At 55.6% G+C, this 18,033-nt stretch overlaps 1 protein-coding gene across 2 annotated transcripts in view; it reads right to left on the reverse strand.

Moving 5' to 3' along the window:
- The window catches only part of KCNT1 (potassium sodium-activated channel subfamily T member 1), a 69,855-nt gene that overhangs the window by 45,342 nt on the left and 6,480 nt on the right, over nucleotides 1–18,033 (reverse strand). For both annotated transcript variants that reach the window (XM_060013798.1, XM_060013797.1), the window contains exon 2: nucleotides 13,383–13,541. In XM_060013798.1, the coding sequence (XP_059869781.1) occupies nucleotides 13,383–13,541 (159 nt within the window). The remainder of the gene's footprint in view (nucleotides 1–13,382; nucleotides 13,542–18,033) is intronic.

Raw genomic sequence — 18,033 nt, forward strand, 5'->3', positions numbered from 1 at the left:
CCTGACAGAGGGATGGCCCCGCTGGCACGGCAGCAGATGCGGAGCAGACAGGAGCTGAGAGCTGTGGGACACTCACGCGGAGAACTGCTTGTGCCCCGGATAGAGGCCCCAAGCTGTTTTAAGTACTTAAAACATATTCAGAAAGTACTGAGCAATATAACGATGAAAGCGTTCCAGGAAAATAAGGTGCAGGATGTGCCACACCCAGATATTGATTCCATTAATCTACTGGGCTTAAAGGATAAAGAAAGAATTCTTCAGGCAATCAGACAGACAGTGCAAACCAAGTGAAGGGTAGAGCAAGCTGGCTGCAGGGGCTGGGGGACGGGACGGGGAGTGAATGTTTAATGGGGACAGAGCTTTGGTTTGGGAAGATGAACGAGATGGGTGGTGGTGATGGTTGCACATTAAGAATATGCTTGGGCTTCCCCGGTGGCGCAGTGGTTGGGAGCCCGCCTGCCGATGCAGGGGACGCGGGTTCATGCCCCGGTCCGGGAAGATCCCACATGCCGCGGAGCGGCTGGGCCCGTGAGCCATGGCCGTTGAGCCTGCGCATCCGGAGCCTGTGCTCCGCGACGGGAGAGGCCACAACAGTGAGAGGTCTGCGTACCGGAAAAAAAAAAAAAAAAAGAATATGCTTACTGTACTTAAAGACAAAGACTGTAACAAGAAGCAAAGAAGAGCATTACATAATGATCAAGGGATCAATACAAGAAGAATATATAACAATTATAAATATATATGCACTCAACAAAGGAGCACCTAAACACATAAAACAAACATTAATAGACACAACGGGAGAAATTGACAGTAACACAATAATAATAGGGGACTTTAACACCCCACTTAAATCAATGGATCAGACAATCCAGACAGAAAATCAGTAAGGAAACACCACTGGTCTTAAATGACACATTAGACCAGGTGGAGTTTATATATATATATATAGAGAGAGAGAGAGAGAGAGAGACAGAATGACTCATCCCAAAGCAGCAGAATACACATTCTTTTCAAGTGCATATGGAATATTCTCCAGGATCGATCACATGCTAGGCCACAAAACAAGTCTCAGTGAATTTAAGAAAACTGAAATCATATCGAACATCTTTCCCAACCACAACACTATGAAACCAGGAAAAAACCTGCAAAAACCACAAACACGTGGAGGCTAAACAATATGCTACTGAACAACGAATGGATCACTGAAGAAATTAAAGAAGAAAATAGAAACATACCTGGGGACAAATGAAAATGGAAACACAATGATCCAAAAATCTGTGGGATGCAACAAAAGCAGTTCTAAGAGGGGAGTTTATAGTGATAGTGATACAAGCCTATGTGAGGAAATAAGAAAAATCTCAAATAAACAACCAAACTTTACACCTAAAGGAACCAGAAAAAGAAGAGCAAACAAAACCCAAAGCTAATAGAAGGAAAGAAATCATAAAAATCAAAGCAGAAATAAATGAAGTAGAGAGTAAAAAAATCAATAGAAAAGATCACTGAAACTGAGAGCTGGTTCTTTGCAAAGGTAAAGAAGATAGATAACCAAGAAAAGAAGAGGGAAGGTCCAAATCAATAAAATTTGAAATGAAAAAGAAGTTACAGCTGATACCACAGAAACACAAAAGGTCATAAGAGATTACTACAAACAGTTATATGCCAATAAAATGGACAACCTAGAAGAAATGGACAAATTCCTAGAAATGCACAATCTCCCAAGACTGAACCAGGAAGAAATAGAAAATAGGAACAGACCAATTACCAGTAATGAAATTGAATCAGTAGTAAAAATCTCCCACAAACAAAAGTCCAGGACCAGGCAGCTTCACGGGTGACTTCTACCAAACCACTAGAGAAGAGTTAACACCTACCCTTCTCAAACTATTCTAGAAAATTGCAGAGGAAGGAATGCTTCCAAACTCATTCTATGAGGCCAGCATCACCCTGAAACCAAAACAAGACGAAGATATCAAAAAAAAGAAAATTACAAAAGAAAGAAAATTACAGGTTAATATCACTGATGAACAAAGATGCAAATATACTCAACAAAATATTACCAAACTGAATTTAATAATACATTAAAAAGATCATACACCATGATCAAGTGGGATTCATCCCAGGGATGCAAGGATGGTCCAATAGCCACAAATCAATCAATGTGATACACCACATTAACCAATTGAAGAATACTAACCATATGATCATCTCAACAGATGCAAAAAAACCTTTTGACAAAATTCAACATATTTTCATGTTAAAAACTCTCAGCAAAGTGGGTATACAGGAAACAAACCTCAACATAATAAAGGCCACATATGACAAGTCCACAATTAACAACATAGTCAATGGTGAAAAGCTGAAAGCATTTCCTCTAAGATCAGGAACAAGACAAGGATGTCCATTCTTGCCACTGCTATTAAACACAATATTGGGAGTTCTAGCCACAGCACTCAGACAAGAAAAAGAAATCCAAATTGGAAAGGAAGAAGTAAAACTGTCACTGTTTGCAGGTGACATGATACTATACACAGACAATCCTAAAGATGCCACCAGAAAACTGCTAGAGCTAATCAATGAATTTGGTAACATTGCAGGACACATAATTAATATACAGAAATGTGTTGTACTTCTATACACTAACAGCAAACTATCAGAAAGAGAAGTTAAAAAAAATCCTGTTTACCATCATATCAAAAAAAAAAAAAAAAACGTAGGAATAAATCTAACTAAGGAAGTAAAAGATCTGTAAGAAGACTGTAAGACACTGATGCAAGGAACTGAAAATGACACAGAGGTCAAGATATATCATGCTCATGGATTGGAAAAATTAATATTGTTTAAATGACCATACTACTCAAAGCAATCTACAGATTCAATGCAATCCCTGTCAAAATACCAATGGCATTTTTCACAGAACTAGGACAAATAATTCTAAAACTTGTATGGAAACACAAAAGCTCCTGACTGGCCAAAGCAATCTTGAGAAAGAAGAACAAAGCTGGAGGTATCATGCTTCCTGACTTCAGACTATACTACAAAGCTATTGTAATCACAACAGTATGGTACTGGCACAAAAACAGAAATATAGATCAACAGAACAGAATAGAGAGCCCAGAAATAAACCCACACACTTATGGTCAGTCAATCTGTGACAGAGGAGGCAAGAATATACAATGCAGAAAAGACAGTCTCTTTCCCAGTGGTGCTGGGAAAACTGGACAGCTACATGTAAAAGAATGAAATTAGAATGCTCTCTAACACCATATTAAAAAAAAACTCAAAATGGATTAAAGACCTAAATGTAAGCCCTGAAAACATAAAACCTAGAAGAAAACAAAGGCAGAACACTCTCTGACCTAAGTCGCAGCAATATATTTTTGGATTTGTCTCCCAAGGCAAAGTAAACAAAAGTAAACAAATGAGACCAAATTAAACTAAAAGCTTTTGCACAGCAAAGGAAACCACCAACAAAACGAAAAGACAACCTACCAAATGGGAGAAAATATTTGCAAATGATATGACCAATAAGGAGTTAATACTCAAAGTACATAAAGAGCTCATACAACTCAATAACAAAAAAACAAACAACTGGATTAAAAAATGGGCAGAAGACCTGAACAGACATTTTTCCAAAGAAGGCATACAGATGGCCAACAGGTACATGAAAAGCTCAACATCACCAATTGTCAGAGAAATGCAAATCAAAACCACAATGAGATATCAAGTCACACCTATCAGAATGGCTAACATCAAAATGACCACAATTAACAAATGTGGGCGAGGATGTGGATAAAAGGGAGCCCTAGAATACTGTTGTTGGGAATGTAAATTGGTGCAGCCACTGTGGAAAACAGTATGGAGCTTCCTCAAGAAGGTGAAAATAGAACTACCATAGGATCCAACAATCCCACTCTCCTGGGTATATATCCCCCAAATCCTCGAAAACACTAATTCAAAAAGATACACGCAACCCAATGTTCATAGCAGCATTATTTACAATTGCCACAATATGGAAGCAACCTAAGTGTCCATCAACAAATGAAAAGATAAGAAGACGTATGTATAAATACAATGGAATACTAGTCAGCCCTAAAAAAAAAAAATGAAATTTTGCCATTTGCAGCAACGTGGATGGACCTGGAGGGTATTATGTTTAGTGAAATAATTCAGAAAGAAAAAGGCAAATACTGTGTTATCACTTATATGTAGAATCTAAAAATAAAACAAAGGAACGAACATAACAAAACAGAAACAGACTCAGAAACAGAAACTGACTCTGGCCCTCCCACCTCCCTCTTCAAAAAGACCTGTGATCCCATGGGGTCCACCCAGATGATCCAGGACTGTCTCCCCATCTCAAGATCCTTAACTTCAACACATCTGCAAAGACCCTCTCGTCACCTAAGACACTTGCAGGTCCCAGGCATTAGGACATGTACATCTTTGGGAGGGGGGCATTGCTCAGCCCATCACACATGGTGAACCTGTGTAACGCCATTAGTCAATACATGAAACCCAGAAAGAGTAGGTCCAGAAAACACACCTTCAGCTGTCATCCTTTGAGACTGCTATAATACACTTTGAAAACTGGTAGTTAAATGGAAAGGATTGAGCGTGTTTTCCTGCTTTCTCAGCAGGAATTACGTTTCGGGGTGTACAACCAGCTCCCATTGATATAGGAAGACCACCAGTTAAAGAAGAATGTGGCTTATACTCAAGGAGGGTGGAGCAGAACCGGAAGGCAGCTTGTCCAAGCCGCCGCAGAACGTGGGGTCAGGGAGGACGTCCGGTGGGGTTGCCACCCTTAGCTGCACCAAGGAGGGGGAACGCATGGTCGTATGACGACGGATCACCTCGCACAACTGCCCCGTGCAAGGGCTGGGCTGTCATCGTTAAGCCATCGTGTCCCTCTGGCCATCTCTAAAGGAGGGACAACCAGGACCTGGGGCAACATGGGGACCGTGGTGGCACTTAAAACCTTCTCTTGCCTGAAACATTTGAGTTCCGTCCACGAGCCCTTCAGATCCAACGTCCAGTTTACAGGAATACTGGAGGCGGAGCAACAAGCTGAGCCACCCACCAAGAGGCAACCAGACACACAGACGGCAGAACATTCTGCAGGACCAGAGGCCGGTGTGTCAGCTACCTATGCTGTGTGACAAACTGCCAACTTCACAGCTTAAAGCAACATATACTCGCAGTGCCGAGGTTAGAGGACCGGGTGTAGCTTAGCTTGGTGTCTCGCTTAGGGTCCCACGCATCTGAAATCAGCATCAGCGGGGCTGAGTTTCCACCTGGACCCCTGGGGAAAATCCGCCTCCAGGCTCATCCAGTTGGCTGGATTCAGCTCCTGGCGGCTGTAGGACTGAGGTTCCCCTTTCCTGCTGGCTGTTGGCTGCTCAGCCCCTAAAGGCTGCCCTCCATCCCTGGGCCCCTCCACCTTTAAGGTGGCAATCGTGGGTCAGATTCCCCTGTGCCCCAAATCTTTTCTTCCACTTCCAGCCAGGGAAAACACTCTTGCTTTCAAAGGGCCCCTGTGACCAGAAAGGGCCCAACCTCCTGGTGATTAACTCAGCCAACTGGTTAGTAACCTTACTTATAATGCAGAATTGCCATGGGTATGAGCTTCCTATGGCTGACGTAACAAAGTACCACAGTCTGGATGGCTTGAACAACAGAAATTCGTCCTCTCCCAGTTCTGGAGGCCAGAAGTCCAAGATCAAGGTGTCAGCAAGGCCGGCTCCTTGTGAGGCCGTGAGGGAGGATCATTCCAGGTCTGTCTCCAGATTTCTCTTTTTTAAAAGGTCACCAGTAGGGACTTCCCTGGTGGTCCAGTGGCTAAGACTCCGCATTCCCAATGCAGGGGGTCCGGGCTCGATCCCTGGTCAGGGAACTAGATCCCACATGCTGCAACTAAAGACCCTGCACATAGCAACGAAGATCCCACGTGCCGCAACTAAGAGGCGGCGCAGCCAAAAATAATAATAATAAAAAATAAATGTTAAAAAAAAAAGGTCACTAGTCATGTTGGATTAGGGCCCACCCTAATGACCTCATGCTCATGTAATGACCTCTGAAGACCCTACTTCCAAATAAGGAGATCCTGGGGGTGACATTTCACCATCTTTACCGGCTTGGAGATTAGGGTGGGGGAGCTGGGGAGGCCACACTTGGTAGGAGCCACTCTGGATTAAAAGGAGTCAGTGAACCGTAATAACCAGATGCAACACAATATTCCTGGACCAAACAAACCAGCCGAGAAGGACAGGTTGGGGCCACCAGGGAAATGTCTTCCCCAAGGCAGGTATGTGCTGCCCCCTCCCCGGACTCCACCCTGGCTGCAGACCCAGAGCCAGGAGCACTCACTCACTCCCCCCAGGCTCTCTGATCACCTCATGGGCACCACCCGGGGCTCCCCGACTTCTCAGGGGAGACGCCTCCTCTCCTCCTGCCTCCCCAGTGCAGACACGAGTCTCAGGAGATGCCCATAGATGCCACACAAAATCTGTGCTTCCCGGGGGAGAGCCACACGAAATCTGTGCTCCCCCAGAGGCTCCAGGGGAGGGTCCTTCCTGCTTCTTCCAGCTCCGGGCGGCCCCAGGCGGCCCTGGCTTGTGGTCACGTCACCCCAGTCTCTGCTCCGTCTCCCCAAGGCTTCTCCTGTGTGTGTTTCTCTTCTTACAAGGATACCAGTCAGCGGATGTAGGGCCCACCCTAAATCCAAGATCATCCCATCTCAAGATCTTTACCTTAATTACACCTGCAAAGACCCTATTGCCAAATAAGGTCACGTTCCCAGGTGCCAGGTGGACATGAATTTGGGGGACACCATTTCAAAGCACTGCAGTAGGTCTGCGGTTCTTCCCTGCAGACCCCCCCTCCTGAAGTTCCCCCGATCAGCTGTGCGACCTTGAACAGGTCTTTTCCTGCAGAATCTGCCTCTACTCACCAGGTGCCTGCACCCCGTGGGTGAGGGGAGAGGGGAAGGCTCTCCCTCTGGGGATCCTGGGATGTTCTCGGGGTGTAAGGAATCTGAAAGCAAGGCAGAGTTTAACCCCATGAAAGGTTACCAGCCGTCTCTTTTTTTTAAATTTTTTTAATTAATTAACTTATTTTAGTTTTGGCTGCGTTAGGTCTTTGCTGCGTACAGGCTTTCTTTAATTGCGGCGAGCGGGGTCTACTCTTCCTTGCAGTGTGTGGGCTTCTAGTTGCGGTGGCTTCTCTTGTTGCAGAGCACCGGCTCTAGGCGCAAGGGCTTCAGTAGTTATGGCATGCAGGCTCAGTAGCTATGGCTCACGGGCTCTAGGGCGCAGGCTCAGTAGCTGTGGTGCACGGGCTTAGTTGCTCCACAGCACGTGGGATCTTCCCGGACCAGGGCTCAAACCTGTGTCCTCTGCCTCGGCAGGTGGATTCTCAACCACTGCGCCACCAGGGAAGCCCCGGCCATCTCTTTTGTAGCGTCCACCTTGTTTCCCCAAGCCTGCTGTGGATGGAATGTGTGTGTCTCCCCAAACTCACATTGAAGCCCCAACCCCCAGTGTGATGGTGTTTGAAGGTGGGGCCTTAGGAGGTGATTAAAGTTAGATGAGATCCCGAGAGTGGGGCCCTAAGATGGGATTAGTGCCCTTATGAGAGCCCGTGCTCTCTGTGTCTCTGCCTGTGTCTCCCGTGAGGACACGGTGAGAAGGAGTCTGTACACCAGGAAGAGGTCCCACCAGCCCCCCCCGCCCACCCCTGGCTGGTATCCGATCTCAGACTTCCAGCCTCAGAACTGTGAGAATTAAGTGTCTGCTGGTGAAGCCCCTAGGCTGGGGTGTTTGTCACAGAGCTCGAGCTGCCTGAGACCCAGCCTGGACACTCTCACCTCCCATTTTCACTCCAAGTGGATGAAGCCGAATGACACGTGCATAGAATTTTCAACGGCAAACGGCACATCGTGGGAAGCCTATCAGGAGTGAAGGGAACCGCAATGTGAAACAGAACCGAGCGTGCTTTCCGTGACACTGGAGGATGCCGGCCACCCTCCTTTCCGTGACACTGGAGGATGCCGGCCACCCTCCTTTCCGTGACACTGGAGGATGCCGGCCACCCTCTCGCTGGGCGTCTGTGCTCTGCTTTGCACTGAGCGGGAGGAATGTAACTATGATGCGTGCACACAAGTCCCCGGGATGCAGGCTCAGAGGCAAACAGGTGCACTGAGACGTCCAACACCAGGGGCCGGGATGGGGACCCGGCTCCCAGGGACGCCCAATTCGCCATCTCAGGGTCTCCCGCAGTATCCTCGGGATGTGGGCAAGGGGAGCCAGGGCCCCTTCTCATCACAGAACTGCTAACACCTTGACTGGTCTACCCCTAATCCTGGGTCACTGAGAGCGTGGCTGTCTTCCAGGTGCAGACTCAGGTCCAGGAGCCCTGCCGACCTGCCTTGGTGTCCACGGGCTGGTGTGGAGGCGACCACACCGCTGCTCACACGTGTGTGCGCCCCTCCATCACCCACACCCTCCCCGTCCTGGTTGTTCTTATTCCTTTATCCTCCATCTTCTCGCTGTCTATCCTGCCTGCTCCTGGCCTCCCAGGACCGGGGGTGACCCAAGCCCCGACACGCCCACCCAGAGGGAAGGACACAGAATGGAGGAAGGCGCGGCCTGCCCCTGGGAGCACCGGCCACTCTCTGCGGGGGGGGCCCCAGGTGACCATGGGGAGAACTAGACCTGGCCCAGTCCTACAGTGGTGTGGCAGAGATGCAGGCAAATGAGCCCCAGGCCCGGAAAGTGCTAGAAAGATGGATATAAATCTTACCCCCTTGGGACACAGCACACAGAATCGGCCAGGACCTGAGCCTTTCCTTGATCTAATCATGCAGACAGAGGAAAGTGAGTCCCCAAGAGACACAGGGACACTGAGAGAGCCGCCTGGCGGCGTCCGGGTCAGCTCCCAGTGTCCATGCACCCAGCGCGCTCGCCACTGTTCTGTCTATGGTTTAAAGTCAGAAACTACAGAGACGGAGGCAGACGGGAGAAGGCAGAAGGCGCCCAGCTGCGGAGGACGTGGGCGGATCCCGGGAGGAGGTGAAGGACCCTGGGCTCAGGTGGGAGGGAGCTGAGGTGAGCACAAGCGTTTCAGGCCTGGGCTACGGAGAAAGCTGGGAGTGTTGGGGGCCCACTGGAGAGGCTGGTGTGAGGGCGGGCAGCCGTCCAGGGCGCAGAAGCAGCCGCCCCAGGGGTGACCAACTTACGCAGGGAGGGGGTCCGGGAGGACCCCCGGGCCTTGGGCCTGAACACCCAGGTGGCTGCTCTGGGTGGGGAGGGGCTGTGGGGGGAGGTGTGGCATCTGGCTTTAGACCCACACTCCGGGGTGCTGGACAACATGTTCCCCGCACCCCAGCACCATCCAGTCCTAGTCTGCATGGAGCTGAAGGTGGCAGGGGACCCCCAACCTGCCTGGGCCCCACCAGCCTGCGCCACCACCATTTCCCAGGTGGGCCGTGTCCTCCAAGGCCTTCAGGTCTGTGACGGACAGAGGCCCCTGGCCAGGATGGGGCCGGCATCCCACCTTTGCCCCATCCTGACTGCGGCTAAGCAGAAGCCAGGCCCTGGGAATTTAAAGGTAAAACCAGGGGCTTGAACTCAGCCCCCGCGCAGGGAGAACCCAGGGGACCCCGGGGGGCTGGGCCTGCTCCAAAGGCACGTCTCTGAGCCCTGCCTGCCCCTCCCAGAGCCCAGCCCAGGGGTCGGAGGGTCCAGCCCTGGGGGCCATGGCTGCCAACAGTGGCTCCTGCAGGGAGGGGCAGGGGTCTGTCCTCAGGGCGCTGCCCGCAGCGCAGGCCCGCCTCCCCACTTCTCGGCTTGCTGGGTGAAACAACACGGGGTGCCGCTCACTCCCACAGCAGCAGCCAGGCTCCATCCTCTGCTGCTGGGAGCTCAGGGAAACACAGAACAGGGCCCTTCTGGGCAGCGCTCTAACCCTGGAGGCCTGGCCGCCTCACCTCCCTGCAGCCGCGCTGCCCCGGAGCCCCCAGAGGGGCGCACACACCTCCCCACCCCCCCACCCCATCCCCCACTAGATGCCTGGGGGCGGGGGGGCACGGACCCTGACGTCACCTCCTGCTGTGGGCTGGGGTCCTGGACAGACAGGCAGCTGGGGAAAGCAGCTGGTCCCAGCACGCGGGCCGGGAGAACACCTGGCCGGGCCTTCTCACCTGTGGCTCTGCCCACCCCAGCCTTTGGCTGGTTCTAACCCTCGTGGGAGACGAGCCTGTGGTGGGACAGCCCGTGTCCCCCGCACCGCAGTGCAGAGAGGGTGTGAGGTGTGGCGGCTGGCTGGAGCCTCGTGTCCATGTTACAGACCAGGAAAGGAAGCAACACTTACAACGACCAAAGCCCCGTCTGCAAAGCCCTTTCCCGCTCCCCTCACAGCCGCCTCTTCCAGGCCAGGCCACCAGCAGCCCTCTGCAGGAGGCGGAGCGGGCGTGGGGGCTCACCGCCCAGCCAGGCCTGCAGCCCCTGAGCCCCACAGGGGGCCCTCAGAGCCCCAGGTCCATCCCCCAGGACCAGGTACACCAGGCGCACTGGAGGGTCCGCTGCGGACGGGGAGGGGCCTCCTGGAGCTGCCCCTTGGCTCCTGGGGCGAAGGGGCAGTGAGCTGACCCGGGACAGGGTAGGGAGCCCCGAGCCCCAGGCCTTGGAGGGTCCAGGTCTAGGGCTTCTGCCTAGAGCCCTGCTCCCTAGGAGCCCTGAGACCCGGCCACAGGCAGTGATGAGGGTCCCCTAGGACCCTGGCTTCCCCCTGAAGGTGGGCCAGTCCTGGCTCTGCCTGCCTCCTCGCTGCCCCCCTGCAAGAGGCTGGCCAGCAGTCTCCTTCGCGCACGCGGGCTGAGCCCCCCTCCCCCCAAGGCCACGGTGTGTGAGGCTGTGGTGACTCATGGCTGTGGCTTTATTCCCCTGGAGAACAGGAAGCCCACAGCCCTAGCCGCCTACCCACAGCCTGCCAGGAGTCGGGCAGCAGCGCCCCCGCTCACCCCACAGAGGCTGCCCCGGGGCGCGTGAGCGGGGCTGGAAAGGAGCCCAGGCAGCAGGGACCCGGGAGCGCGCGCGGGAGGGCAAGCACAGCTCTTCTCCCCGAACCCACGACGCCCCCCGTCTGCAGTGCCGATTCGCCCAGGCCACCGGCCCTTCCTGCTGCAGCCCCAGGACCCCGGCCCCGGCCCAGCCCCGGGTTCTGCGGGACTGTCCCTGAGGCACACGGAAGCATGGGGTGAGTGCACACGGCCCTGCTGGTGGGGCAGCCTGGCCTCCTTGGCCTCCAGCCTCTCGGGCCCTCCGGCTGCCCCACAGCCTCTCAGCCCCAGTGCCTGCTCCCTTCCCTCACCCGATGTACAGACACACCCTTACCACCTCTCCACAGTGCAGCGCAGGGTCTCCACGCCTGCCCGGGGGCCACGGGGGCCTGTCCTCTGGAGGACTCCCCCTACCCCCCCCCACACACATACACACACACAGCCCGTCTCTGAACACCATGGGCACACAAGCACAAAGTCCCTGGGCCCAGCACACGGGAGACTTTCCCCCTGAAAACAAGGCCGAGGAGAACAGAGACTGGGGGGTTGCCAGGAGCTGCAGGGCAGTGACTGCTCACGGGTACGAGGTTTCCGTCTGGGGTGACGGAATGCTCTGGAACTACATAGTGGTGATGATGTATATGTGCTAAATGTCACTTCATACTTTAGGTTTTTTTACTATATTTTTACCTAAATTACCTGTATTTTACCACAATAACACCCCCCCCCCCCCCCGCCAAGCCACAGGGTCCAGAGCACGGTGGAGGATTCAGTGCCAGCTTCCCATTTCCCAGGGCACAGGGACAGTTCCCTCCAGGCAGACACACGCCGCCCTTGGCTGGCGGCAAGGACCTGCCATCCACTCCTGGAATCTAAGGGAGGCGCCACTGCAGTTACACCAACTGCAGTCACTGGCGTTTCTGGAGCATCTGGAGGCCCCAGGCCCACTCGGGGAGGTGGATGCCGTTTCCTGCCCGCCTATGAAAGAACCTCTGGGGCTGCTGTTATCGAGAATTAATCAAGTCCCGGCGGAGCAGGCTGGTGCTTCCTGGTGCTGACTCAGGAAGGTGCTGAGCTCACGTCTGGCTTAGAGAAGTGCTCAGCCTTGCCCTCCTCTGCCGCTGCCCACCCAGAGAGCTAAGCGAACTCTTCACCTGGGCGTGTGTTTTCGGGTGGGTTTACCTATTACCACAGTACTCAGTCCGACAAGACAAAACTACACGGCCTTCATGTGCCCCTCTGCTGGGTTTGCACCCTTGGTTCTATGTGGGTGAAGCCCTTGGGTTCCACCTCTCCTCCTGATTCCACCTGGAGAATGCAGCTGAATGCTATGGGAGGTCTGGAAGGATATTCTGTTTCCGGCAGGCAGAATGGATTTTAAACTCACTTTCCACAAGTCTCACACACAGTCCTTACCTACTGGCCTCCTCCACAAGCACGATTTCTTTCCCAGCTGCAGCCGCAGCAGTGGATTATTCTGAGAGCCTGATCTGTGCCCTGACGGATTTCAACCTCACGGACTTCATGTGCTAACTTGAATAATTGCACTGTTGGGACAACTGCAGATTCACGAGCCCAGTTCAGGGCTTGGTGGGGAAGGAGACCCGCAGATACCGGGGCCCCTCCCCCAACACACTGCAAGGGAAGTGGTTCTGGTCCGAAGTCCCACAGGCTCCAGCGTGAGGCCTTGCACGCATAAAGAACTTCCCCCGAGGCTGACGGAGCTATGGTGCTGGGTGTTTACTGAGACAGCTATTTGGGGAAAGGGCAGAGAAAAGCAACATTCCTCCCAGCTTCCTGCCAGCCTCCTCAGCACATGAATTATTTCCAAGGGCTCGTTTTGCGGGTCCTTTGCCGAAAGACTCAAGTTCATTTTGCTTTGTGCCCCCCAGCAGAATCCGAGGTGAGGGCACGTTGTCATCCCTGGTAAGTGACCACAACATGAGCTCCCTTAATTAATAATAAATGACCACAGCCAGCGTCTGGAGGACGCCAGCCCTCAGCCAGCCTGCGGGGCTTCGCCACGTGGCGCTTCCGGCCCTGGCTTGTGCCCAAAATCAGCAGAGCTGCCAGCGGGACTGGGGGCCTGTGGGCAGAGCCGGGGAGGCTGGCCCGGGGATTGGTCTCTGGGACTCCCCAGCACAGAGCCTCCCGTCCCATCGTCCAGGCTCCTCCCGGGAAAATGCTTCCCACCCTCCCCACCCCCCAACTTCTCCGGGTCCCGGAAACCCGGGAAAGTTGAAGGGCGCGGGCCCCAGGCAGCGCGGGCGCAGCGGCGGCCTTCAGCACCACGGACAACTCCGCGCGCCGACCCCCGCCCTACCTGTCGTCGTTCTGGAAGGACTGGTCGCCCAGCAGCAGGTCCCGGAAGCGGTACCGCGGTGGCAAGGGCACGAGCTCCGAGTCCAGGTCGCTCATCTTGAGGCTGGCGGTGTCCAGGAGCGCGCCGTCCCCGCGGCCGCCGTCCCCGGCGCCGGGCTGCCTGCGGGCACACGCCAGCGCCCCCTCAGCCTGCGCCCGCGCTCGGCGCGCAGGGCGGCCCCCGGCCAGCACAGCCCCCACCGGCCCCGCCGCCCCCGGGCCCCCCGCCCCCGGCCCGCGCGCCCCGCCGCCCCCGGCCCGCCCCGTCCCCCCACGCGCCTGGCCGCGCAGCACAGCCCCGCCGCTGCGCCCACAGCTGCTGCCGGGCTGCGCGGCCCACTCGGAACAAAGCACCTCCAGGGCGTTGGGGAGGTCCACCACTGCCGATGGCAGGGTTAGGCGCTCACACCACCCCCGATGCCGCGGGGGCCGTGGAAGCCCTCCCGGCTCCCCCCACGCAGACTTTGCCAAAGCCGGCTGCTCAGCCTCCCTCAGGGCCCAGGACACCTAGCTCCCCCTCAAAGACCCCCTTCCAGACCCTCAGGCTGCTGGGCTCGGGGGAAGTGACCAGGAGGCTTAAGAAGAGGCCCTCATCTGCGGCCTCCCTGGGGCCGAGCAGCTCAGCTCGGATCAGAGCCTGCCAGGGGGTGTCAGCAGGGGAGGGCGGGATCCCTCTGAGCCCCTAGCTGTCCCTTTGCCCAGTGTCACCAGGATTCTGAGGCCACAGAGACCCCTGTCCCAATCACCGGGCAGTGGTAGAGCAGGGGTCACACCCGGTAACCCGGGAGGGTCCCTGGCAGTCTGCAGCCTCCTGGGGCACCGACACTCGTCTTCCGGGGCTCCTCCCCCTTTCCTGCCCCCATCCCCACACCCAGGTGAGCTCTGGCTGCAGTTACCCTCACGCAGCGAGGCTCCCAGTTTCCAGCGTCCAGGGCAGCAGCCCCCAGGGCCCTCTGGACATCACAACAGGCCCCCTCTGCCCTCCAAGTCAGAGGCTCACTAGCTACCCCTGGAGCCCCGCCACAACACAGGGTGCCGGATGCAGCAGGGCAGCTGCACGTCGGTAACTAGTTAACTAGCGGGGATTCTCAGAGGCCCCGGCCACCAGCGCAAGTGGGAGTCAGGTCAGACCCCGGGGACCCCCGGCCCTCTGGAGCCACCTGACCTTCCAGGTTGAGTCCAGCCCAAGGCCACACCTAGGTGCTGCCCCTCAGCACCCGGTGGGACACCGGTGGGGAGGCAGGAGTTATAATATCTCCCCGCAGCCTCTGCCCGCTGGGCTGAGCCCTCACTCTCTCTTCTAAGAGCCAAGACCCCAGGGTCGGGGGAGCAGCACATCAGCTGTGACCCTTTAGTGGTGGACCTGGGAACGGCCTCCTGGGCCCCTTCTCAGTCACCACAGGAGGCAGGGCAGATGAGTTGGGGCGGGGGGGAGGTGGGTTCTCCCCACTGTCAAGCCCGTCCCCCCAAGGGACAGGAGGAGGACGGAGAAGCCCAGCTCAGCCTCTGGGCAGGTGCAGGGGTCTGCTGACCACACTCATTCCCACGCTGAAAAACCACGGGCAGGCTGCACGAGAGGCTGGGAGGCCAGGGCCACTCACCTGGAGCACGAGGTCCACGCGGGCGGGTGGGCACTATGGACCCCTCCTCGCCCTCCCCAACCTGGGAAGGGCAGACACATTCCCTGGGCCCCCACCGAGGGCCTGGCCCATGCCTCCCGACCCCCTGGACGAGCAGCAGGCATCAGCCCCCCATCCCACGGCCAGCGGGAGCTGCTCAACGACCGTCCCAGGCCAAGGCTGCGAGAGACCACGTGGGCCCAACACGCCTGCGTGCCGTCCTCCCGGGTCCCGGGGTCAACCCCGAGGATCTGGCAGCATTCGAGAAATAACATTTCCTTAATTGCATCAGCGTGGCTGCATGTTTTTCCTTAGTCACAAGCTGGTGGGGCCGTGGGTAGGGGCACGCAGGCGGGGGAGCCACACGGGCCGAGGTTGGGGGCTGCGTCTTCTTGCTTTTGCCCCTTTCTTGCCGAAAGCCCCTTTCAATGGCAGAACCCCAAGAGGCTGCAGCTCCCCGGGCGTGGCTGCCTCTGACCCCCTCCCCACTCGGACCTGCTTTGGGTTTTCTCTCCTGGCCTCAAGGCCCGGACACGGCAGGGCCCGTGGAAGCGCTCGGAACCCAGGGCCGCTGTTTGCTGCAGGGGGACACAGCGGGGGTAGGAAGTGCACGAGGAGTCAGAAGGCCAGGCCCCTGCCCACACGCTGTGGCCTGGGGAGGATGAGGGGGGACGCTGCCCTTCTTCCCTGACGGTGCTGCTGGGACACCGGACACTGGAGTGAGCACACGGTGCAGAGCAGATGCCCCACAGGCCTCCTGGCATCCTGCCTCGTTGCACCAGCGGAGCCGAAAGCCCACATGAACCTGAGTGTTTGTTGTGCTGGCCGAGAACCAGGGCCCCAGGTCTCCTGGAACGGTGCCGCTTGCAGGAGGGAGGGGGCGGGCTGAGGCCTGTCTCCGAGCCCAAAGGCTTGTGTTGCTGAGAGCTCTTGGGCATGCGGGAGTATGGGGGGTCCCATCTGCCTCGGAGCTGAGATGGTCCAGGTGGGGCGAAAGCAGGGCCCCACCTCGACCTCCTCGTCTCTCCTTCCCACTCCCTCTTCCCTGCGGGCCCAGAGGGGCCGGGAGGAAGTCTGGGACCCCCAAACCACGCCCATTACCCTTTCTGTTCTGTGTGCTGGCCACATGGAAGAACGGCCGATTTCTATGAGAACTCAGTGCTCCGGTGGCATAAAGAAGGCGTCCGTCTCCCCGGCCCTAGCTCGCCCTCAGGACAAGCATGGAACTTCATCTGTGCGACTCACCAACCCCTGCCGAGCCAGGGCAGAGCAGCCCCCTCCCAGGCGAGGCCTTGGGGACTCAGGGCCCGTCGGCGTAAACCCGCAGGCCCGGGGAGCCACCAAAGGTCCTGATGACTGAGTGGGCTCGCTCCTGCCCCATGAGTCCACGCTGGGTGGCCCCATGAAAGTCACTGCACCTCCCTGAGCCTCAGTTCCCTCATCTGTAGATGAACACCCTGACGCCGTCTACCTTTAGCAGGTGACCGTGAAGATGTAAGGAGACAGCAAGGTTGAGGTGTGCAGCGTGGTATCCAGCACACGGGTGCGTAATCCACGTCAGTTTTTAATCTGGGGCTGGTGAGCTAGCAGTTTGGCCAAATTCCAGTGGACGAAGGGTCTGACCCCAGGCGTCAGGTTCCTGGGATGGCCAGCTCCCCATCACGGTCTCCCCAGTTTGGCCGGAGGCCCCTCTGGGGGCTTAGACTCGGATGCCGACCTACGGGATCCAACAAGGGAGGCTAAGGAGGAGAAAGGAAACCAACACCCGGCACACACGGCGGGAAGTCATCTCCCAGTTTGGTGCACACGTGCTCGCGCGCCCTGACCCTCCGGGCCCAGGGGAGGGAGAGCCAGGGCCCCAGCACCCAGGGCCAGCCGTGTGCCAGGCACTGCGAATGCAGCATGTGGCACAGAATCCTCAGAACCCCGCGTGCAGCCAGGACTCCCCGTCCCTCCGACGGGAGGTGAGGACCTCTGGGCTCACACAGCCTAGGAAGAGGCCCACAAAGTGGGGCGTGGGGAAGCCAGGTACACCTGATATGGGGCCGTCCTGTTTACCAGCAGCTGCACTGCCTACAGGCGGCCAAGGGGAACCCCTCTGAGGGCCAGGACTCCTGCTTCCCTTCCCTCCCAAATCCGCCCCCTTGGTGGTCAAGGAGTCAAGCACAGCTGAGGAGGGTAAAGTGGTCAAAAACCTGCTTCTCCGGCCAAAGGCCCCAGGCCCCAGTAGTCGCACAAGTTCCGCCACCTCAGTCAAACCATTCCAAAGCTCAGAAACAGAAGCGACTTTGCTTATTCTCCTAATCCCATCACCCAAATCAAGTGCAGACAACACCAACGTATACATGAGACAATCTCCCTTAATACTCTAGGTGCAAAAATCCTAAGGAAACTGTTACTAAATGGAACGCAGTAGTGCATAACAACACCGCACCAGCAATACCAGACAGGATTTATCTAAAAAAGAGTGCAACATACTTCACCACGCAAAGAAACTAAAGGAGGGCTTCCCTGGTGGCGCAATGGCTAAGGATCCGCCTGCCATGCAGGGGACACGGGTTCGATCCCTGGTCCGGGAAGATCCCACGCGCCGTGGAGCAACTAAGCCCGTGCGCCACAACTACTGAGCCTGCGCTCTAGAGCTCGCGAGCCACAACTACTGAAGCCCGTGCGCCTAGAGCCTGTGCTCTGCAACAAGAGAAGCCACCGCAATGAGAAGCCCGCGCACCGCAACAAAGAGTAGCCCCTGCTCGCCGCAACTAGAGAAAGCCCACACGTAGCAACGAAGACCCAATGCAGCTAAAACTAAATAAATAAATTTATTTAAAAAAAAGAAATTAAAGGAGAAAATCCATATGATCTTGTGAGTAGATGCAGAAAAAAGATTTGTTAAGACCCCCAAACCCATTAATACATTAGATATAGGGGGAGATGTTCCTAATTTGATTAACAACAACCAAAAAAAATCCAGGCAATGGTGGAATCCTGGAGGCA

This window comes from Delphinus delphis, chromosome 6 (genome assembly GCF_949987515.2).
Source record: "Delphinus delphis chromosome 6, mDelDel1.2, whole genome shotgun sequence".
Classification (NCBI taxonomy): domain Eukaryota; kingdom Metazoa; phylum Chordata; class Mammalia; order Artiodactyla; family Delphinidae; genus Delphinus; species Delphinus delphis.